Source organism: Struthio camelus, chromosome 5, assembly GCF_040807025.1.
Source record: "Struthio camelus isolate bStrCam1 chromosome 5, bStrCam1.hap1, whole genome shotgun sequence".
NCBI lineage: Eukaryota > Metazoa > Chordata > Aves > Struthioniformes > Struthionidae > Struthio > Struthio camelus.
In genome coordinates, this window is record NC_090946.1 from 65,974,979 (window position 1) to 65,999,631 (window position 24,653).

A 24,653-nucleotide genomic window follows, 5' to 3' on the forward strand; every position below is an offset into this window, starting at 1 on the left:
TTGAGCAAGAGAATGCCAATGGTAACCATGAATAACTGTCTTATTAGTGTAGTGCAGAAAGGTGACTAGCGGGTTACAACGGGTACAGCTGACACAAACAAAATCAAAGGCACTTCACCACCCTAATGCTGGAGTCATGGAGCTGTCTTTTGGCTCCAAGTCTAACGCTGCAAATGAACTTCTGCTTTTTAGTGACTTATGGCCAAATTCTTCACCTGGTTGCAGGTACTACCTCTCTCTGTAATGGTGGATACAACCTTTTAATTTGCTTGCATGTAGCTTACTCTGGGGCTATTTTATATTATTGTTTTGTTAGAGGAGCGGAGGGGCAGCGTGGAGTCAGCCCGCCTGCTGGCGCTGCCCTGCCCGCGGCACCACGCTGCTGGAGGGAAGGAGACGTCCCTGTCCCCAGAGCAGCAGGGCAGAGGGACGCATGGCCAGCTCTTGCGGCAAAAGAAGATGCTTTCCTAGGAACCGCATAGAGTTTGATGCAAACAGGAAGCCACCGAAAGCCACTGGCTGCACTGGGGAGGAGCAGGGCTGGAAGAAGTGGCCTGTCTTTAAGGACGTGGTGGGCTGGGGAGAGATTTTATCTGAGCCGAGTCCTGAGCTAGCTTTATTTAAAGAGTTTCTTCGCTCTGTTTTAGGTTCTACTATAACCTTGCTTTAGAAACCGGAAGTCCTCCTGGGTTTTTCTGAGATGCTTGTTTTTGGGAAGAGTGTAGGCACACCCTGCCCAGGGCTCTAGCCAGCACAAACCTGAGCCCCACTTCCCTGTGAAGGGCTGGGGATTATGCTGGGGCATAGATGAACTATTCGACAAATATGTTTGACAAACTATGGAGAATGGGGCCTCACAAGGTAGAGCTGTTTAAAAGACATACAAACATTTTATTATGCTTTTTAAAACAAATTATTGAAAGACAAATTATAATAACAATTTTATGAGATATATATATATATATATATATATATAAAAATAATTACTTGCACCTGAAACATCATATTCATTTTCACTGGAATACTTAACTATTCTATACTGCTTCAGTATAAAGCCTTCATGTACACATAGTGTGTTAAGGCCTTATTCTTCTTTCGCGCCTGCAGGCAGGCAGTCTCAAGACAGGGGGCAAAACAGACATTGGGCATGACTATGGATAATTATCCAGAACAGTTAATGCTGATTATAATTTGTGGAAGGACGATAAAACCTTATGTTTCTGGACTCAAACCCGTTTGTATTGCAAAGCAGGATCAAACCTATGTGTAGAACAGACTCCCACATCAGCTTGCTGCACGGTGTGGTCACCATGCAACACCTCTTGTGCTGCCAGGGCAGATCTGATCCAGGCGGTGATCCACACCATCCTATGATCTGTAAAAGGGAAACAGCAAGTGCCTGGCGTTTTCACATCCCCACCTCTGTTACCCACAGCTATTTATGTTAGGAGGGCAGTGAGCACTGAATAAGCTACAGATAGACCCTTTTTCTCAGTCATTCATATTACTTGTTACTTGTATCCTCCTGCACAACCTGCACAGGATTAATTGTTCTCACTAGATGAATTTCCTGAAAGTGGTAAGAAGTAGTTTTCTGGTGAAACTTCTGAGCTCATAGCTTGGTTTGAAGCATCTTACACACACAAAGCAATTGACTTTTTCTTCACAGTTTTGTGCAGAGCTGTGAAAGCTTGTGTAATATCTCTTCTAACACAAAGTTAAGACTTTCATGTACCGTTATACCGTTAGCAGCTAAAATACTCTCGTTTTATCATTTTAGTCTCTTTTTTTTTTTTTTTAACAGATTTCTGGGATTCCTCTTTAAACTACAGAAGAGGAGTGGGGATATCCAACCCTGCAAAAACCTCTGCTTTCAGCACAGCCCAGACAGACCGTTTAAGATCTACCCAGTGTTTTGCAAGTAGCACAAACCACTGCTCATGTGAAATTGAGCTGTCAATAGGAAATGACAGGCTGTGGTTCGTGAATCCTATTTTTATAGAAGAGTGCAGTAATCCTTTTCCTCCAGACATACTGCCTCCTAAAAGCCATGCTGTAAGCACTGATCTCCCCCCTGCCACCACACTCCCGGAAAAGAGGTCACCGCGCCGCCCCCCACCACCTCCACCTTCTCATGGTCATGCTCTGAAATCTTCCCTGAAGCTCCCCCAGGATCCCATGACTGCTTTTGAAGAAAACCAGCTGCTTCTTCAGCCACTAGGAAAGAGCATCAAGGAAATGAGAATTGAGGGCGGTGACAGTAAAGAAGAAAGGAAGCAAAGCTGCTCAGTCAAGGATCCATTGGCAGTGAGCCCCAAGAAGTGTGCCCAGCCCTCCATCCCCCCACGGAGGCGACTTTCTGAGAGGACCTCAGATGAGAGCTCTGTGGGTAAGCCTGGAAGTTGTGAAACGCCGAAAGGGGAACGCACAGAAGAAAAACAGGACACCAGTGCAGAGAGTGGAGATAAAAGGTTGTTGTGCAGAAAAGCTGTAGAAATGCCTGGGGAGGTTCCTGAAAGAGCTGTATTACAGTTTCAGGAGACGGAGCCCGAACCTGCGGAGAAGAAAGAGGACATGCATGAGGCAGAAATGAATGCAACCGAGAAAGGAAAGACACCTCCCATCCCACCACCAAGAAAGAAGAGACTTTCCCAGGCACCAAGCATCCCCAGGTCTTACCAGTCAAAGCAAAGAACAGTTACAGAGCCAGACTCAACTGCAGTGCCAGCTTCATCCAAGGATGGCTCAGTACCAGCAGCCCCTGGTGCCACTTGCACAAATACTGAGACTGAATTGGGACATGGCTGCAAATCCATCAACTCTGCAGAACTGAAAGGTTCGCATTCCTCCCTGGAGGGCCCAGGAGGCAGCACCGTGGCTCAGGCATCCGCATCCGAGCCAGACTCCTACTCCACCAGCAGCACAGAGGATGACCTAGAGGTGCTGGCTTGTTCGTCTGCTAAAAAAACACATTCTGTGATCTTGGGCAAGGCCAAGAACAGGCTGTCCTTTGTGAGCCTGTCTAATGTCTTCACAGTCTTTTTGTCCAGTGATAGAAAGCTGCAGAAGAAGATAGTGGAGCTGGCACAGGACAAGGATTCATACTTTGGCAACCTGGTGCGGGACTACAGAGTGTACAGTTTAGAGATGATGGCAAAGCAGAGCTCCAGCACAGAGATGCTACAAGAAATCCGGATGATGATGACACAGCTAAAGAGTTACTTAGTGCAGAGCACTGAGTTGAAAACTCTGATGGACCCAGCTGCCTACACCGAGGAACAGATAGGTAGGTGTTTGTGCTTTATTCGTCAGCGGGGGAGGTTCTGGGAAGGTGAGGAGGGAGACAGGACTAGGCAGACACACGTTCTGCACCTGAGGGATGTGAGCTGAAGTCTGCTCTGCAGCTGGCAACACTTAAAGGAGCAGCTCTAAAACCCAGGAGACCAAAGAGGGGGAAAATCCCATTATGAACATTTTAAGAGGAAGAGTTTGTATATTTAGATATGTGTGTGTATGTGTATATACAGAATTTACAGAATCACAGAATGGTTGAGGTTGGAAGGGACCTCTGGAGATCATCTAGTCCAACCTCCCTGATCAAGCAGGGTCCTCTAGAGCAGATTGCCCAGGATCACATCCAGACGGGTTTTGAATATCTCCAGCGAAGGAGACTCCACCACCTCTCTGGGCAACTTGTTCCAATGCTCTGTCACCCTCACAGTGAAGAAGTTTTTTCTCAGGTTTAGGTGGAACTTCCTGTGGTTCAGTTTCTGCCCATTGCCTCTTGTCCTGTTGCTGGGCACCACGGAGAAGAGGCTGGCCTCATCCTCTTGACACTCCCCCTTCAGATACTTGTACACGTTGATCAGATCCCCTCTCAATCTTCTCTTCTCCAGGCTGAACAGGCCCAGCTCTTGCAGTCTTTCTTCATAGGAGAGGTGCTCCAGCCCTCTAATCATCTCTGAAGCCCTAACATACATATATATATACACACACACACATATATATATATATATGTATATATATGCGTATATATTTGTGTGTTTATGTATATATACAAGCACATGCACACGTCACACATATTTATATGCCTGCGTGTGCGTTGCACACAGACGCACCAAATGAGGCCAAAGCCTGCGAGCGCTGCTCTGCTCCCTGTGGCCTTCCATGTCCGCTGCAGCTCTGTGCTCTGAAATGATGATGGGGAACTTTCCCCTGAATGTTGCAGCCAGTTCAGGGGCTAGTCCCTCACAAGGAGGGACAAGCCTACAATGTTTTTGAATGGCAGACTGGAGGAATCGTTTGATCACGCTCTACACTCCTCAGCTCAGAAGAAGGTGAAAGAGCTACCTGCTACAATTGCTGGCTCCAAAATGTAGCATTCACCTCCCTCTGCTTCAGAAATAGCTTACCTTGGGGAAGCAGAAATAATCTTTTTGGTGGTTTGGGAGTTTTTTTTTTTTTTTTTGCTTTTTATTCAGTATTCTGTGGGGCAGTAACATACAAATTCCTTCCTTACTAAGAAATGGACTGTCCTAAGGTTAATGCACATTCATGAGGGAGTATACAGAGATCTTTATCCTGTGCAAAGAAGTATAGATAGAATATGCATGCTGGCGCTCATGCACTCGTTTGACTTGCAACTGTTTCGGGAGGGCCTGGCAACCAATGCCAGAGCTAGGTATGAGATTTCCTAAGCTGGCACCAAGCAAACTGGGAGCTAGAAGACACAATACAGAACATTGCCAACCGTAGTGTGGGTCCCAGCAGAAGTATAACTGCATTAATACTGCACTCTGCTACTTCAACCTCCCCTAATTTTGGCTTTCTTGGTCAGAAATAGCACTGGTGTCTTGGCTCAGCATAGATGCCCTTAGCAGACTGTCTTGATATTTTCCCCAGTCTATATGTAAGGACAGGTCACAGCCTTCATTACTTTGGGAGTAAGAAATGAGTGGCAGAAATCTGTTGAAAATGGAGAGAGCTCCCTTTTTGCGAAAGATCTCCCATATAAGGAGTGTGATTTGCCACGAGGAATGGTGACTGGCAGCTATTGTGCTATCCCATCTTGTGCCTTGTTGGGTATTTGTTTGCCCTTATTAGGTATTTATTTCTTATGGATGAAGGCCAGGCATGCATTCTCACTGCTAATGAGAGGAAAAGGCCCAAGGACTGGTTCCCAGGGAAGATGTGACAAGGGTTTCCAGGGGACCCTGCAGCTCCAGTATAAGGTAGGGGCTAAGTGGAGAGCTAGGACCCAGAGGAACCCGAATATTAGTCTCAGCAGGCCCTTCTGACTTTCCTTCTTATCCAGTCAAGGTTTCAGATGACTCTGCAGCCTCCCCAGAAGTACAAACCTGCTTCTGGCCCCTTAGCATAGCTGGGAGAGGGAGCTACAACTTCCCTTTTCACGCGTCTCATGTAACACCTGCAATTTCTGTCCCAACAACCTCTTTCTTGCAGGCAGAGAGGGGTGTTAGCACAGAGAAAAATGTCTTGAGTATTAATTGGGGAAGGTGGAGATGAGGCAGAAAGAAGTCTCCTTGTTCTGCTCGGTAGAGCTTTGTGTGTGAAAGGATTCACCGACCTTCACGCAGAAACACTTGGTTAGATCCAACCTCTGCTTACTTCTTGTGGTTCCTTAACAGGATAATATGGCCCGGTCAGATCAGGAAAGGACTACCTTCTCCTGTGCATTACAGGGATTCCCACTGTGGAAGATTTACCATTTAATTTCCTACTGCTTATGGCTGACTGGTTCTGCCTCTGGTTTCTAGGTTTCAGCGACAGAAGCAGACAACAGACCAAAGGCAATTTCCCACAGTCTCTCATGCTTCCTTTTGTCTCCTACTAAACATTAAGCAAACATTCAGCCCACATAGACCATTTCCTCATCCATAGGTGGTGTAAGAAGTGACTTACATGGCACTAATTTAGTTAGTCACGTGGGCTGTAAGGGTAAGAGGCTTCTGACCAGATATTGGTGTCTGCCTCTCAGCTGGTGGCTACACCCCCCTTTTTAGTCCATGGAGAGAAAGGGGCACTCTGAGCATGCAGTTAATCTGATCCCAAAGTAAACATCTCAAATAGGGTGCCCATCTGGGCATCCATAAGGACAGGACTGTCAGTTCCTCATCTCTTCCTGGAGTTGCCTTGCCTGATGGTAACTCACTGATCAGCCGAGAGTTGGGCAAAGGTATCTGGTGCAGCTGTTAGCAGGAGCTCTCCTACAGCTCCAATGACAGAGACTGTGCATTGATGTTGGTCTTGAGCCTTGGCAGTGAAATGTCTGCTCTCTGGGATGTAACGTCTGTTCCCTGCACTCAGCTATGCAATAGTATAGGAATAGCAATACCTTTTTTTAGGAGTCTTACTTGCATTTGTGTTGATTTTCTCTTATGGACTTTTGTGTTGTCCTTTCCTTCTCTGTGTAGATGTGATTGCTGAGTCAGCTTTGTACAAATGTGTCCTGAAACCTTTAAAAGAAGCCATTGATTCTTATTTGAAAGAAATCCACAGCAAAGATGGATCTTTACAGCAGCTGAAAGAGAACCAGCTTGTGATACAAAACACAACTACCACTGACCTAGGTGTCACGACCAGTGTGCCCGAAACTGTCGTGCTGGAAAAAATCCTTCACAAGTTCACGACCATGCACAAGGCCTACTCCCCAGAAAAGAAGATTGCCATCTTGCTGAAGTCCTGCAAACTCATCTACGACTCCATGGCTCAGGGGAACCCAGGTACAGAATTCCTACTGAAAAGATACCCTTCAGTGGTCCTTCTCCAGCTCTCACAGGAACAGGATTTATGTTACAGTCCATGTGGTAGTATCTGGATTGGAGGTAACAGTGATGGTCGGTGTGTTTAGTTTTAGCTCTCCAAAGCTTGTGTTCAGATTGGGCTAATTAATGACTGTTCTCTGCATTAATAAGTTCTCTGCATTAATAACAAGTATAAAATGTTTCCTAATTAACTTTAAGCTCCATAATTCCAAGAACCAGATAATGTCCACAAGTGCGCACTTTATTAGTAATGTCCCCCTTGCATAAGCCTTCAAACAGCTCTTCTTAAATGCCTAGTGCTCTGTCACAGCATGCAGCATGTAGCAGGTTAATGCTAAAGTCTAGAAATGGATCTTTAAGAAAAGTCTCTTGATGTGGCCTTTCCAAAGTTTTGCCTAAATTGAGGAGAGGATGTAGAATACTGGTGCTGTTCGTTACTAATTCCTGATGCTCTAGTAAATTTCAAAAGTCACTGCTACATTTATCTAGTGCAAACAAGTCTATGTTGTGACTATGAGTACAACTGGGGCCTCAAGCCAACCACTAAATTCACGTGTTAAGCCTTTGGATTGCAGAGCAGGATGCATTTTTGCAGATAGCCCAGGAAGCCTCTTCCTCTAGGAGCCTGCCTGGCCTGTTCAAGGCCTCAGAAGGCCTACAAAAGGCCTGGCCTCTGTAAACTGGGAAGCTAATGACAAGCCATGCATGTATTTGGAAAGTAGCCAGATGTTCATTTGCAACAACCTGTAGTATCTCAAGAAGTCACAGCCTCCAAAAGGGCTTTCAGCTATTCTATTTAATTTTGCATTGAAAAAAGACTGGGAACGTTCATACACGAATTGTTGTGTCTCAGCTGAGGCTAGTCTCAGGGTCCTCCCTTGGACAGTGTGCAGAAAGTTTCAAGGACTAATCTAAACACAGCAGGGCAGGGCAGGGACCCACCCTAGGGCTAAGCCTGAGCAGCAAGGCAGTCAGGCCCTTTAATCTGCCTTGACTGTCTTCAGGCATTGAGTAAGTTTGGACATATGTTGGTATATGTGCTGTAACTGTTTTGAAATGGTTTTGTTACCTGAGATTGAAACTAATTTGATGTAGATCTATGAGTTACATAAATGCCTTGCTGAAACCCACACAGGAGAAGTTGTTTCCTACTGATGGTGGTGGTATATTTCCTATCTGTTCAGCCTCAGTTAATTCAAAGTTGTTCCAGGAAGTGCTGCAATTTTCATTTCATGGAACAGATACTAGAGGTCAGAGAAATAATTCAAAAATATCTAAATGCTTTAACGGATTGGAATTCATGAAATCAGGCAATTTCAGTGTGGTTTGCTGTGCTAACCAAAACACTTCATTTTGGTCATCTCAGCTCTTTTCTCAAGTTGAGGTACTGCTTCAAGGGAGTTGTAGCTTGGAAGCTGAATTCTCTGGGTCCAGGTCCCTGTCCAGTATGTACGTCCTATGATGCACAGCAGAGCACAGTCAGAAGTAAATTGGCCTAGCATTAAGAAAACTGAACCCAGAAAAGAGGATAAGGGGAGAGGAATGCTGCAGTATAGCTCCTGGAAGACAGTTCCCTCAAAGAGAAATTCAGTAAAATGTTCTGTAGACCTGGTTAGAAATGAAACATGTAAAACCTCCTCAACAGAATGAACTGACCCCAGATCACTTACATCACTTTGATTTTCCATCTGGCAAAGAAAAACATTCAGCAAACTGATTTTTTTTTTTGTCTGACAGAAAATTTCCAACAGGTGCTAGGCAGACCAGCGTGCTGCAGACTGCTCAGACCCCATTTTGCATGGTAGGAATTATCTGTCTGCCCTCTCCTCATCTCAAAAGCAGCAAACCAGTGCCCCTTTGGCTTTCAGCCAGCTTTGAGACAGTGTATTCTTCTTCACACAGGAAAAGCACAGGCCATGCTCTGTTTCCTGTGTAATTGTCTGTTCTTCTTTTAGCTCCTTTTTCTCACCACTGAATTAGTTAGTTCCCACCTCTTCCAAGATCAGAGCAGATGGAAATACAAAACTAATCATTCTCTGAGCCAAAGGACTAAAATCAGTCTACCTCTGTCAAGAAAATTATCTGTTCAATAACACGATGACTACTTATGCTGTCTAATTTAATTTGCTAGGTGGCAGCTCAGGCCAGGTCTTTATCCCCTTTGGGCTTACTATAGGACAAACTGACCTGTGAATATGGCCTCATATCTCAAAGCACAGTGTAAATAACACCAAGTCCCTCAAGTTTTATTTCAGATACCCAGCAAAACATAAATTTTTAAATTTTAAGGTATTGAGAGCTATGTACGCCAGTCCAGCTTCAGCCAGGGTGTCCTGACACGCACAAAGTTTTCTTTAAAACTGGGGATGGGCTCAGTCAGGAACATCTGTCCCTGTGGTAGTTTCTATCTTTCCACTGTTGAGTTATGGAACTTCGAAGTCAGCCTTGACTGCCTCTGTGTATATCCTGCATTTTAAGAAAGGGGGAATTCTCTGGTTTGGTTCTCAAAGAGTTTTAATACAAGGTTGCAATTTATATTATACGACAAAATCTGCCTGATAAATTGGCTGTAGTTGAACCCCTGATACCTAGACTATAAACTGAATGGGTCAGATCCTCAGTTATGTTAAACGAACATTTTTCCATTAAGTGGAAGGCAATCAGCTTGTGGATCTGATGCATCACAAGGAATCAAGAAGGCCAGTTCATAGTCATAGTCAATACACCTTTTTCCTTAACAAACCTTAGAGTACAACTGCAGTATGTATGTCGAAGCAGGACTCTTCAACAGCTATAACTAGCTGTAGGTGGCTACAGATGGGCATCACGTCTAGTTTTTCATTATAGACAATGAGGATTTAGTCAATGGATTTCAGTCAATTCATCTGACTACATAAAGGTATATGTCTAAGGGTGAGATGACTCATGCCTTAAATGCCATTGATTATGCTGATTAGTTCATCATTGACTACAAAAGGAATTTAGGGGGACCAGTTCAGATGTGCACATGTACAGTGTAGGCAGTGGCATTAGTAAGATGAATCCTCCCCATGGGACAATTATAATAGCTCTACAGGGTCTCACTAAGCTTTTCCAAGACCTGTGGAAACTTAGGTAAATGTAAACTACAACCCAAAAATATGTAATCTACAGCTAAAAATACTAAGAGTGGCTAGTGTGAATAATATGCGTTAAAAGAATAGGAAAAGGAAAGTTTGGGCTCTCCATTGAAAACTAGCTGGAATTTTTTCGCTTTGTGCACTGGGAAAAGTAGCAGACAGGACTGATATGGAGCTACGAGCCTCCTAACTGTCTAGGTGCTCCTGTACAATACCCGCAATACCCAATACCCACAGTGAGAGTTGTGCATGCAGTTGGAACAGATATCTCATTTGTATAGAAGCACTGTAATCCTAACTAGAAAAAATGTTTATTGTTTTATCTTCCAGACATACCTTTCCTCAGACAAACAGTGATAGGGGTTAGATTAGAATTAGCATAAGATTTAGAATTAGAATCTCTGCTTTTCTCCTTATCAAAAAATACAAGTGAAGCCTGCAGAGCGATAAGGGAGATGCAAGTTGGCAACATGAAATGGTAGTGTGCTGTACACCAGCACTAGAGAGGCTGGAGCTCTTAACTCTCTGCTACCTGGGAGCTGCTGCTCTGCAGAAGATGAAAGAGCTGCAGGGATAAGTTCATGAAGAAATACTGGGTGGGAGTATAATACTGGGTCAAGCTTGGTCAGTCCACAACCGAGAATGGCATGGAAATGCCATAATTGTAAGGTGGAAATGTGAAAGATGAGGAACTTTCTAAGGTGATTCAAGAAGAATGAACAGATGAACAATTTCCTAACTGCAACACTTTTTATCTTGAGGAATAGAGAGGGTTATGAAGTTTCATCCTTTGTGTGTCTTTGAACTCCCCAGAGAACTGGAGAATATAGTTCAAAAACAATTCTGCATTACTGGGGAGCTTGGCTAGGTGAGTGATCCATATGGTGGCCCTAAAACGTCTGATTTAATAATTTCTGTGCCATAGTTTTGCATGGCACAGTCTGCTTTCTGAAGAAGTGGATAATTAGGATGCATATTACATTGGGATCTTTCTCTTCCTAGTTTTGAGGATTAATTTTGTGATCTGCCATAGATAGATATGAGTTGCCCTGATGCACCCCTATACGGTTTTGCACTTAACAAAGGTATGGACATGAAGCAATGTATCTTGAGTGGGTTAGCTGAGCCTATGTGAAGGAAACTGGTGCCAATACTTTAGCAGTCAGTGTTGAACCAGTGCTAAAAGCTCTTTAAACTGAGTCAGAACAATTCCCCTGCACTGCACATTATCATCTCTCACTTCTGAGAAGGAAAATAAAACTATGCATAGTTCTTCTGATTTGTTATCAGAAGAGAGTATCTCTATTTAATTTACTATTAATGAGGCCTGATAGATTAGAGATTATCTCTTTCTTTTGGCTAGTGCAATTGCTATGTTTGAATTAAAGAGTCAGTTCAAATTTTTCAAGGGGAATAGATTCCTCTGATCTGTAGAACATATGCTTTGGAAAGGGATTCATGCTGCCCACACATATTAACTCTCCTAGTTCAACTATGCCATAAATTAAACCTTGTCAAGGTAATACGGGATGGACAACTGACAGCAAAATGCTAGTCAGTGGAAGGATGGTCACAATTTTTTCTTATTTTTTCTTAGACAAATCTCAGTTAACCTTTGTGTGCTTCAGTCTTCCCATCAATAACTGAGGCTAAAATGTGTCTTTCCTGGAGAGCTGATGCTAGACATCATTTCACTGTTTGTTTGGTAAATATTAGAGCATAGTGCAATATATTACCACTGTCTGCTGGTTGTTGGAATATCCATGGAGGGAGAAGAAACACATGAACATGCTAAAACAAACGGGCTCTGATTTCTTTATGGAAGCTTGGGCAGAATTCCAGTTGCTTTAAATCATATATTTAATTAATACTCTTTCAATTCAAGTGCTGCACCCCAGCCAGAAGCTGATGTTGTACTTGCTTTCCTATAAACATAATAGGATGGGCTTGTGGCAGAAGAGAAGGCTTATTTTAAGCTTCTTATGGATATTTACGAAATAAATGTTGCATGTTACTGCGAGGTGGGGGAAAATAAAGCAAGTCAGATTTGGAGTAGGACAACACCACCTTGAACAAGCAAGCTCAGTCCCAGAGTCACAGCGGCTGCTGGCAAGGTCAGGGCTAGATTTAACTCTGCCAGCTGCAAATATATCCCTCTCTGGGAGACCACAGACAGAGCTAGACACCAGGTCTGGGGACTTGGCTCTGACCCAAAATGAAAGTGTAGCCAAGGAGGCAGCAGCCTGGGGGTAGAGCCCTGCTGCAGTCGCTGGAGGAGCACCGGCCAGCACCGGCGGTGACCTGGTGCTGATTGCGGTGCAGGAAGCATGGGGGCTGCGGGATGCAGCACTGACCTGTTGGGGATGGCAGGTGTCCTGGTTCACAGGCTCTGCCTCATACTCCTTTGTGCCTCCCTCCCTAGCTTCTGGTAGCATTTGAGCTGCTGACTATTTTTCGTGTGTGTCTTCTCACAGTACCTATTATCCCATGGGAGATTCATATAGAGAGCATCTCAGGGCCATGCTCAGTTGGTACATGCCTAAGATATTCCCTGTGCCCGCTGCAGCATCCAAGGTAAGGAAGAAGGAGAGGTTCAAACTCCCCGCCCTCCCAGGCACCCAACCTTGGCTCCATGTACAGGCAGTGGAGAGAAACCGTTGAGATGTCTACAATAAGTGCTCCACAGACAGGCACAATATGCCCTTGTCCAACCTGCCATAGGCAACACTGGAACCTTGTGGCAACACATGAAGTCACGTCTAAAATCAGAGCTAGGTCCTTGATGACTAGCTCTGCTTTTCTCTTATCGACACCAACAGCTCCTACTGACTTCAGGTTTAGCTGCAGACGTGGGTATTTAGGCATCCGGCTTCATATTCCCACAAGTGGATTAAAAAATGAAAAGTAGTGATTCATGCAGGTTATGAGTATACATAGCATATGGGGAATGAGCACACTTTCTATTACTGCAGTCAAACACCCCTACTCTGAGTTTATTAATCAAAAGGAAACTGTATATCAGATTTTTGTAATTAAGGCATATAAACAGCTGGGACTGCAGAAACAGTTCTCCAATAATATTTCCACGAAATCTTAAAGTTGAGAAAGGTTTGTAACAAGAGCTGGTGGGCAGAGCAGCGAAATCAGCTTATGGAAATGAGACAGCAGTTAAAAATAATTGCTTGTAAATGCAACCACTTTTAGCCAATAAAAGAGAAACAAAGAGATTCTGTAGGAGTCATGGAAATGTGTCCTCTAACATTCACTTCAGTTGGCACTAAGGGTTGATGGCTGGGGTCACTGCATTTTTCAATTCCAAGTCACTGTTTCCCCTGCTACATTGGTTGGTCAGACCATTGGCTGGTTGATGATCTCCCTAAAAAAGAGCAGGTTTTTTTTCCCAGTGGATAGGAATTCATGCTGTGAATCGGCAACTTCCTTGGATACCCAACTAGAGGCAAGACGGATTGGTCATGAAAAAGAAGCGATAGGGAAGAGAAAACTCTGCTATTGGTGCTGCACTGGAAATCCCTTGGCTTTCAAGAATTCAGGAGCACCCAATCCATTCCGCTCAAGCACCGCTCAGTAACTAGTGCATGATAAAGAAAAAAATTTTAATGGCAGGGAAAATATGAGCTTAGCAACTTTTTGGTACTTGACTTCATCTTCTCTTATACCAGTTTTATAGAAAAGTAACTTTACTGGCATCAGGGGTGTTAGTTCTGATTTAATCTGGAGAAAAGCAGATAAAAGTGGGACTTTTCTCTGCGCAGCTTTTCTAGCATGTTTTCATGTCTCAGCTGAGTCATCTTTTTTTGCTGTAATACTAAGCTGCTTGTATTATGTTCATATGTATGACAGTAATGAATTGAACCCTCTACCTAAATGAAGCTTTCACAGAGATATAAGCCAAGGAAACAAAGGACAAACAAAATGTCCAGCCAGATGTTAATGAAACAGTAGGGTCCTTTTAGAGTTTGATTGAAGACCTAAGGATATCTCATTTGAATAAAGACAGCCATAGAAAAGCAAACAGAATGGAAAGCGTTAATCCAGCTTTCATTAAATCAATTGTGTTGTGGGGTGCTAACTCTGTTAGAAGCAGACTGAATTGCAGCTCTGAGAATCTCTCATCCTCCAACACTTTATTTTAACTGGATCAACTCTGTTCACTAGATGTATTACTGGGTTTAATTTAAAGCCTTGCTTTCTTTTTTTTTTTTTTTTTTTTAAATCAGGGACTAAGCTCATGTTTATTTGAGGCTTCAGAAGAATATCTTTCTTTGCCAGCAGAGAGTCCACATCAATTATGAATGATAAATAAGGAAAGCTGACTCATGGCAAAGATTTGAAATAAGTCAGTGGGAACATTTGAGAAATAGGAATTTATTCCGTACCACGGAAGGGCATGTAGACTATGGGCCAAAAATGACCAGGGCATAATTTCACTGAAGCTACATCAGGGATAGCTTTGATTTCTGGGGCCAGGCAGACGGTTCTCAAGTGAAACATTCATGGCCAGTTCCAAACCAGTGAAACCAATATATCCTAATGCATAGATGAGAACATTCAGAATGAAAATAATCTGGGCTTGGGTTGAGAAGAAAGTTCATTCCTGAGCACTGGGAAGATAAGCCTGTTAAGCAACTTAGTATTACATGTTGTCCATGAAAAACTTGTGACATGTTGGTAGAAAATGAAAGCATCCCACTCATATTTATGTGAAAGCATCTTTCAGATAAGAAAAGCAGGCCTTGTGTTCTTTGTAGTTTTTGTGGTGGAGCTTTTGTTTGGATTCTGTCTTAAGCAGTAATTATTTGTAATGATGACTGTTAACATGTATGCGTTTTTGTCCTCAAAAAACCCTCAGGGATCCCAAAGAGTCCTCAGGGATCCCAAAGAGCTTTTACAGATAACATATAATCTCCCTCGCTGACTTTGCTGAGCTGAATGTTTTAAGCATAGGAAATTTTTAGTTCACCAGGATTTGTTCCTGTAGCACCTGCTGCACACCAATCCAAAAGATAATCCTGTTCCAAATGTGAGAGGCTTTTTGTTCTCTCACCTAGACACCACGAGTGGAAAGATACTTCCCCTTAAATCCCAGCTCTTGGGAGACTGGTTTAATTAAGAACATGCAGGAAATAATCACAGAAGTCCTCAGTTGTAAAAAGCACTGTCTCATATCCTTTTTTCACTCTTCTGTCCCCCACACAGAGCAGACCTAGGAGAGCAAACACCCCTAACTCATGTAGCAGCTTTGCTGCTGATACTGCAAACCTGAATTGCACTTCTGGTGGCAGTGTCAAATCAGAGGGTCAAACCGGCAGGATCCAGCTTTTGCACCCTTCCAGTTTTGCCCTTTGTCTGTGATCTGTGCTGGCTAAGTTTTTTCCCGTGAATAATGACAAAAATAGAGCCCAGTAAGAGTTTTCAAGCTCCTGTTTTGGACTTGAAGGAAGTTTGCTTATTCTATTAATTTTCCATTTTTCAGGGTTTTCTCTTTACTGGCACATTTGAGCTTTAACTCTTCAGAAAATGTAAACCAAAGTCTGCTCAGGACATGGTGGGTGAGAAGCCATCACTGTTGAGTGGGAATGTGCCTTTATGGTGAGTTCATTGGGAGCACTCTGTGTTTCTCTTCGTTCAGGGAAGCCGTATGGTGCAGATGACTTCCTCCCCGTGCTCATGTATGTGCTGGCCCGCAGCAACTTGGCTGAAGTGCTTCTGAATGTGGAGTACATGATGGAGCTCATGGACCCTGCTCTGCAGCTAGGGGAAGGTAAAATACAGTGTTTTGGGAATAACAGAAAATATCCTGGTATATTCTCTTTGGAAATTATTATTTACTCCACTTCAGTGTTTGTGAAAGTGTGGGGAGCAGGTGTCTGGCTAGGCTTTGTAGCTAAGCTTCAGCCAACCTTTTCAAAACCGAGGCTCTAACGCGATTGCTAAACAATTTAACTGTTTTTAACAGTGCTGAGTAGCCATCAGTGCCCCCAGATATCAGCTAGAAAGGCAGGGACCCAAAACAAATCAGAATCAATTTGCTCTTAGTAACCTGTGCAGGGACATGTAGCGTTCCTTAGCCTGAAGGCTGAAAAGTGGAAAGGCCTTTGTCCAAAACGGAACTGCTGCAATCCGTTGTGCCAACACTTACCTATTGCAATGAGAAAAGAACACATTTCTTAAACTTCATTGTATTCTTGGGACCATACATCATTCCCACACCTTACATTTGAGTAAAGCAGCTCCTTTGCTAATGTCCTCTAGTGGAGTATCAACAGTGAGGCAGAGAAGGGGAAGTAGGGTTAGAGAGGACTACTGGGTTCAGATGTGAATAAAGAGCTCTGTTATTAAAGGGGTAAGCTCTGAGATTGCAAAGTGTAGGGCTAAAATGTGAACTGTCAAAAGTCAACTTGAGTTGTGCCTTTCAAAGTTAATTGACAAAAGGCACAGAAATAAAAGGAAAAATAGGAAAGCAGAAGTAGGGAAACTGTGAAATTGGGGTCAAGTCAATATAAATAATCATTTAGATCTGGCCCCAGATGAAGAATTTACTTTGAATGAATTTTAATAACAACAGCCATGTTGTCCACAGGGGCAAAGACAAGGACAGGTGATAGGGAATTAATGTGTGGAAATGACAATTCTGCAAAGCGGAAGCAAAATTAGTTCTTAAGAAAACGGTATTAATTCCTGCTGTGGGGACTGGATGATCTTCCTCCCTGAACTCTGAGGGCAGTGATACAGGAGGAGGCAGGTCTGATCAGGAGCAATTTGTGAGTCTGCCAGAGCAGGACTAATACCAAATGATAGGACAGGAAAGGTAGTAGTGATATTTGAGAAGAGAGAAGTGGCACCTGCAGGCTTGCCAGCCTGTTCTCAGTAATACTTTGTGGGAGATAGTAAAGAAAAAGAGGCGATTAGTATTTTCAGAGTTCCTCTCAATCTTCCGTACCTGTGAGATAATTCTTATGGTCGTAGTCCTTAATGGGTCTGATGACATCTTTGTCTCTCCTGTGTTAGACTAACATTTAAAATAAACAGCGCTCTAAAAAGATCACTCTTAAATAAAATGTTTTCTAGCCACCACTTATGCAACCAATCACAATGACAGTGAAGCTCTTTAAAAGCAGAGGAAGTGCTGAGGCTATGCTCAGCGCCGGCAGGAGGGTTGCGTGGTGTGGAAGTGCCATCCACAGGCAATTGCAATTCTTGCAACGCTCGCTACAGACAGATAGTGCCACGCAGTTCCAGAGCAGAATTTTAGATTTTCCTCTGTTTTCCCTGGCTTTTTTTTAACTCCTCTTTTTCCCCAGCTCCTGAGCACAGTGGGGAAGCAGCAGAAGGGTGCAGGGTGGCACCCCAGGCCCAGTGTCTGGTTGACTTGGGCAGTGCTGGCTGCTGCCAAGGTCTGTCCCCCAGCTCTGCTTGGGGCAGGCGGCTCTCACCTGAGCGGCCGCCAGATGCTTCCCTCTCCTCCAGTCACCCTGCTGCTCTTCAACCTGAATCTTTCATCCTAGTTCAAAGGAGGCCCTGGCAACTCTGCAACGAAGCTGAGCCAAGAAGGCAGTTTGGAGAACAGTCACTTTGCACTAAGTTAGCAGCTGTACGACTGAAATCGGGGCAGCCCTGCCGGGCTGGAGTCCGCAGGCTAGGATGTGGGGGCCCAGCCTGGCACCCTCGTGCTGGGCGGCCCTGGGGTGGCAAAGAGGCCGGGACGCTGGGCTGCTCAGTAACTGAAACAGCGGGTTCCTTATATTCAACTCTGTCCTCTTAATGGGGTTCATCTTTTTTCTCTGTTGAGGAAGCCTGTTACACAGGAAAATGGTCCAGCTACTTCCCTGGCTGTTGAAAGTGTTGTTTATTAGCTGCTGCAGCCAACACAGTGACAGTCAGGAAGTTCCTGAGCAGAAAAGACTGGTTGTCAGGGGTTTACTGTTTTATACCCTGTTTTTCTGAATTATTCACGCCCAGATTTATTCTACCTAACCTTAAACAATCACATTTAGGGGATTAGTCCCAGCTGAACCTCTAAGATACCGATCTAGTCAATAGAGATGGAGGGAGCAGAAGGTGAATTGTCCTGGCAGGTCTGAGCTGTCCTTCAGAGGTGCTTAGTCCACAGGGGTCCTGGACTCTTCACGTTTCAGTTATGTAGCTGAAGTCAGAGGGGATAAATTCAGGCCTTGTACTCTGTACAGAGTATACTATGATTGCTACTATTTCTTTGCATTACGGGGACTGCCCAGGAGCCCAAATTACAGAATAGCACGCTACTGCACTGGCCCTGTTAAACGCAACAAAAAGGTGGCCATGCCCCATAGAATAAACCACCTGTGGTGGTATGGGTTTGTCTGTGAAGGCAGCTTGTATATTAGTTTACGTTCATTCTGTATTTGCTCCTATGGCACCCAACAACAACCTCAGCAGTCTGGGCAGCTGATATAGTTGTGAACTGGAAAGGGAGGGAGGAAGGACACTGTGGTTGTCGGTTCTTGTTCTTTTTCTGTGAACTCCGAGCGCCCCTGTGCTCCCTGCAACGAGGTAAAGATGGTGCAACAGAGCTCACAGTCTATGCCTTAGACAGCTGCCACCCTGCAAGCACAAGCAAGCAGGACGGAGTGGAAATTAACTGCTCGTGCAAGCGTGATGTTCTTCTTCTCTTTTCATAGGTTCCTATTATTTAACAACCACCTATGGGGCCCTGGAGCACATCAAGAACTATGACAAAATAACCGTCACTCGGCAACTGAGCATGGAGGTGCAGGACTCCATTCACCGCTGGGAGAGACGGAGGACACTGAACAAGGCTCGGGCTTCCCGCTCCTCAGTGCAGGTATCTGGCATTAGTTTCTAGAGAAAAAGCCTGGAGGGTGAACATGGTCTCTCCATGCTTACACATTTTAAATGCAATTATTATTATTATTTAGATTAAAATTAACACAAATCACTATTAAAAAGGAACAGTATGTACTGTGCAAGATTTCCAAATCTTTGAAAAAAATTCTCCTTTGAAATATTTACTGCTTACAAAACGTATTTTGAAGTCTTGAAGTACTATCATAAAAGTAGCCTTTTAAACATGACTGTAGAGTGACTTCTGTGTTCACTCTTGAAGGAGGCATGCTAAGAGCTGTGGTAGGGAGGCAAAGAGTCCCCTGTCCTCCATGGCCTTTGGGCCAGGGGAAGTCATAGGCTAAACTAAGGAGATGTGAGCAGGCTATGGAGGGACAGGCCATGAATGACTTCAAGCTGGCAGAGGAACCTGAGACATCTGAATGGCCGGTCAGACAAGTGTCTTCTGGCAGGTTTAAGCTTGGCTTCTGTCAGGTGGCAGGGCAGCCCCAGCAAGGGCTCGTTAGTGTTGAAGCCTGAGTTGTTCATGGCCCAGTGAAGACCTCTAATGCTCCAATGTGAGAGTTTCTCAAGCAGGGACGGATGCTCTGGGCCTCCAGCCACAGTGAGGGGCTTGCGCAGCCTGGAGGCAGAACCAGCCAGCTTCCGGATGTCCTGCCTGTGTCCAGCGATAAAATTTTCGCCCGCAGGGAGGCAGCAAAGGCCACGTCATAGGGTTTGTAAAGCCTTCACAGCACAAAACTGAAAATTATGAAGGTCAAAGAGAAAGCCACTAGATAGTCTCTTGAGTTTTAGACACTGCCCATACAGCCCTATGGAAGTGTGGGGTTTAATTTACTTTCTATATTGCAGTCAAAACAGTCCCTGATGATCTCAGAACATGTGAACGGTGGATGAGGACCCATCAAATACCCATCCAGACCCATGTGCTGTTCTGGCACCAGCTCATAGCAAGTACCTAGCACGGCACATGATAACTGGGCAAGCAAATGCCACATTTCCCCAGGAGATTCCCACAGCATCCAGCAGCATGAGGGCAATTTTCCATTCCTTTGAACGATGGGTAATGGACCCTCAAGCCCATAGGAGTTAACTAACCTGCTGATGTGTTCAGTGTCCCCTTGCACACCCCGCTCACAGAACACTGCTGCCATGGCTGGGCCACTCATCCTGGGCAGGATGCAAGGGCAGGGGCAAGGCAGGAGCGGCCTGGGCACAGAACTGTAGGGGCAGAGAGGGATCCAGAGTAAGTGCTGGAGCAGATAATACTGAGGCCCAGTTTGGATGGAGGAGATGGCTTGAAGCTAAAGAGTGGGTGATGCAGCAAGCTGTGGGGCAGATGGTATGGGGCAACAAGCCCATAGCAGAGGGTAGGCTTTGGAGGGACCTCAGATGTACAGCAGTGGGTGGAGGTGGCAATGGCCTTCCTCATCTGCAGTGATACCCTACAAATGCAGTTTGGGAACCCCTAGTCCAAATATTTGGCAAATCTATAGGATTTAATTAGTCCCTTTTGTGTTATACCACAGTCTGAGGGAGTAAGGCCCTCCCCAGTCATATGCAATTCCAGAGGCCACAGCTTTCCCACTTCTGCTGGGGAACCTGAGGATTTCCTGACAGAAGGGGGCCAAGATTTTTTTAAACTTCACAGATATCAATTAAACATGTGGGTCCCTCCATGGCCGGAGGCCCTCTAGATTCTGTTCCTCATGAGTTGGGTGAGGGAAAAGCTGGCCACGCAGCTGTCGCTGTCTGAAACAGGATGTGAGTAAATCAGTCTCCTCAGCAAAAAGTTCTTCTGCTATTTCCTTACTGACAGAAGAAAGTTTGGAGGACAGTCTCTCGAGGTGCTGCTTGGGTGACCATGGTGTTACAAGGGTCACTATACTGCTAGTCCTTTCCTGTTTCTGTGACATATGATGTTTTAAGGTCAAATCATCGCGATTTTGGCATATTATTCTGGTCTGTTACGTCTTTGCATCTTAATTCTTCAGGAGCTGTAGAGAGATGAGAGAAGGAACCGTGGCAGACTGCACACGAAGGAGATTCACTAAAGTCAACGAAAAGCTTACACATATAATGACCTTTAATCCTGCGCCTTGGCCAGGGTTAATTATTTGGTTAAGTGTTTGTTAAAGTATTTGCTGATTCAGAGCTTCATATTTGGGGGCGGGGGGAAAGGAGAGTACATTGGGGGGCATTGAAGAATGATATTTGGGAGAATATTTGGGAGGATATAGGAGCTCTAGGCAGCTAGAGCTTCGGGGCTGAATTTTGCCTCTTTGGGTCCTAAACTGCAAGATCTGTCCTCATGTCTCTTTTCAGGATTTCATCTCTATCTCCTTTCTGGAGATTGGTGCTCAGTCAAGGACACTGGCCTCCCGGAACACCACCACGGCTGAACAGCTGAGCCAGCAGTGCGCAGAGAAGTTCAACGTCTCCCAGCCCAAGGACTACAGACTCTTTGTTTATGTTGATGACCAGTGGTTGCAGCTGGACAAAGATGCCCTCCCCCACCATATCAAAGCCTCCCTGCTGAAGAGTGAAACCAAGAAAGATTTCCACTTTATTTATAAACCAATAGACCATAAAAAGCCAGCTGTTCCTGTTGTCAAGGAGTCAGACTTTCTCTAAGGGCAATGCTACTCTTGTGTTGTGTATGCCATGGTCCTGGAAGGGCTCAGATAGTTTATCTCGTGAGATCCTCTAATATCTCAGATCTCAGGCGGTCTCTGGAGCCTGGCCTTCAACATACGGCAGATGTATGTGCTAATTGTAGATGCTGTCTGAGTACAGGGCATTTCTCAGCAGAATTCAAGTTCAGAAATTAAAGGAGCATTCAGGAGAACATTCACACTTTGGAAAACTTGAAGCATCAAACCTCAGAACCTCCCTACAGCAACCAGTCAGATTCACAGACTGTAAGTAGACAGTGGAGAACTAATCCACAGGTCTTACTGAAAAGCAGGCTTTTATCCCATAATAAACTACGGTAGGTGTGGTCACCTCTGTGCACAAGGCCTGTGAAAGGTTTGCACGCGCTCTCAATGCTTTTTTGGTGGTGAGAAATAGTGTTTATGCCTTACAATATCTGTTTACCCAGTTTGAATAGAGTGAGTCTTGGCTGATGTATTCAGTGGCATGGAATTGCCACCTATAGCCGAACTCCATCTCTCTCTTCCTATTTGAAACATGTAATTGCCTTTGAAATCCACATAATTACAGATCATGCAAGTTGATCCTGTACATTCACTAAGAAACCATTTTCTGCCATCTGTTTGTCACTGAAATCAAGTAGCACAGGCATTTGCATCTGTGTATTTTTCTTCTAAAAGATTGAAAATCTTCACCATCAATTTTACATGTACAGTAGTTTTAATCAAATTAGTTGTATGATAGTGTCTGGTTGATTGTATATTTATTTCCATGTTTGATATGGTGAAATTGTTTTAAAATAACTGTTTGTGAAGAACTTAATAATTTGTCCATTGTAGCAAACTCAGTTAAAATTTGAAGCTCAAAAGAGCTAGAATTAAACACCCTTCTCTTTTTACCCTAAGCCATTTTCTTTAGTGTTTTTATATCTGCAAGTCCCATCGGGTTATTACTTTAGTAAATCCAGGCTGTTGCAGGCAGAGCTTGCTAATTGTCTTCTTGATTTCTCTACCTCTGCTTTCAGTCTTTCACTTTTTGAAAATTTAAATTTCCCATAAAATAAATTGCAGCAGTGCAGATATGCATTTTATGAAAAATGAAAGAAATTCTTCAGGAATAGAGGTTGGAAGAGGAACACTTAATTGCAATACAGGCTCTTAGCCTCTAGGGGCCTCTATTCCGGCAAGAGTCCCACTTTGGATGGTCCATATGCAGGAGGCAAGTAACTTCCACTGCAGTGAGAGGCCTAGTAAAGCTGTGATTAGAAAGAAGGGGTTGTTTTGCAGTGGGTTCACCCAAAGCTGCTGTTGTTTCCTTCTATTAACATTCAAAAGAGAACTGGGACACATGGGGCCAGATTGACCAAGGTGTCTGCCTCATGCCTGAGCATCCAAAGGCAAAATGACACTGCACATAGCTGGTCACTCTCCCACTCTCTGGGGTTTGAATGAGTCTGTGTGCACTAGCTGTAATGTGCACTGGCCAAATGTGCATAAAGATAACAGACTAACGCTGCACATCTGTCACCTTGGGCTGTATTCAGCCCAGTGTTTGTGTCACCTCAAAGGAATAATACTGTAACTAAGAATGAGGAACAGTGAATAATACCTACACAGGCTTCAAGGACATAATGTTCAGAGCTTACAGTTTGTAATACAAGAACCGAGCTGACTCCAAATTTGCAGTTCTTTCCACTCACTGCGTGCAGCTATTGGCACCTTCATCTTGTCTCTGTGCTGTAAACCCATCAGGGCGGCAACGCCAAATCCCTTGGACTGCCGGCAGCCTCTCAGGCTGCAAGGCCCAGCCCTGCTGCCACCAGGAGCCCCCTTAAGCCTGGTCCTGGGGCTACCTCTCCATGGGCATCCATCCAGGCTGCTGCCAGACATCAGCTGGGGCCCTTCTGCTGCTCCTTCCAGGATGCTTTGCGTAGATGCGCTCGGTGGCAGGGTGGCTCAGCTGCCAAGGGGGTGAGACACCAGGCTCTCCTGCCTGCAAGGCAATGTGTGTCTTCACCCAGCCTGGCTCCAATTCCCGCTGCCATCTTCCAGGTATTGGTGGAGCGTTCAGCAGCTTTTCCCTCTGGTGAAGCCATTACCAGAGAAGCATTGACACACAGCACAGGAAGGCCAGTGGTCTTCTATTTTAACTGTAAGTACAATTACTGTCCACACAGACTAAGCTCTAAGCTGTTCAGTGTTGGGCATATTAAGAAAGATCAAGGCTCTTGCATAATGGTTCCTAAGCACAGTTTGTGTGGCTGCTGTAACCTTTGGGGCAGCGGCAGCAGGAGGGTCTGACCTCTAGCCAGCATCATATGTCAGCCTTGTTTCTCAGATCTAAACTCCATCTTCCAAACACTCCTTTTTTGCATTGACGCTCCCAAATGAGACTCCCCTCCCCAGCTCTCTGTCACCTTCCTTCCCCATGCAGACCAGGGCCCTGACTAACCCCCGGCCAACCACACCTCCTCCCCGCCAGCTGTCTCTCCCCCTGTGACCAGGGCTCCAGCAAGCTCCCTGCCTTGCCTCCCACAGGCAGAGCTGCTGTTCCTCCTGCCCACACAGGCATATCATGTCGAAACTGGTCTGTGAGCCTGTGCCTTTCTAGCTGCCCTCTGCTACAAGTTATTTTAAGTTCCAAGAGCAAAGTTGTGCATGTCTGCCAAGGTGCTTGGCCTGAGCAGGCTCTGTTTGCACCATAACGTTCACAGTTAATGAGCCTAAAGTAATCTGATGGGGATCAGGCTAAAGTAGAAACATGCAAGGAAGGAAGCTAGGACTGTTCTTCTTCCGGATATTTCTGGACAGCAACCAGACTTTGCACCTGGCAGCATTGAAGAGCTCTGTCACCCTGCAGTGTCCAGGGAACACTGTGTCAGCAGCCAGACTTTAGGCAATGGGAAATAGAGTAGATGATATGGATGGGCAGCAGAGCACAAGGAAACCAGGACAGTGCTAAGTCACCGCAATCCAAAGGGATTCAGACTAAAACTTACCAAAGCCTAGCCCCAAAATCAGACCTGCATGCCACAATTATCAAAACGTAAGGAATGCCAGCTGAATTGCTGTGAAGGAATCTGCTTTTCAAAGATTGCTGAAGAACTGCTCTATTAAGAAAAAGAAATTAAAAAAGAAATACAAGACTTTTACAAAGGCTCTCAAATAGCATATGCAAATATAGCATATTCATCTGGCTTTAGACCTGCAAAGCTGTGATTTGATTTGCAAAG

General features: G+C 44.7%; 1 protein-coding gene across 10 annotated transcripts in view; it reads left to right on the forward strand.

The window, feature by feature from the left end:
- The window catches only part of RIN3 (Ras and Rab interactor 3), a 73,106-nt gene extending 50,787 nt beyond the window's left edge, over positions 1 to 22,319 (forward strand). For 3 of the 10 annotated variants that reach the window (XM_068946865.1, XM_068946864.1, XM_068946866.1), the window contains 5 exons: positions 1,805 to 3,286; positions 6,435 to 6,845; positions 15,555 to 15,686; positions 18,583 to 18,746; positions 21,092 to 22,319. In XM_068946865.1, the coding sequence (XP_068802966.1) occupies positions 1,805 to 3,286; positions 6,435 to 6,845; positions 15,555 to 15,686; positions 18,583 to 18,746; positions 21,092 to 21,400 (2,498 nt within the window). In that variant the 3' untranslated portion in view covers positions 21,401 to 22,319. Of the gene's footprint in view, positions 1 to 1,804; positions 3,287 to 6,434; positions 6,846 to 8,522; positions 8,587 to 15,398; positions 15,471 to 15,554; positions 15,687 to 18,582; positions 18,747 to 19,618; positions 20,887 to 21,091 lie in introns of all 10 variants that reach the window. The other 7 variants (XR_011141625.1, XR_011141624.1, XR_011141622.1 and 4 more) reach the window with 7 other exon arrangements.
- The last annotated feature ends 2,334 nt before the right edge of the window (positions 22,320 to 24,653 follow it).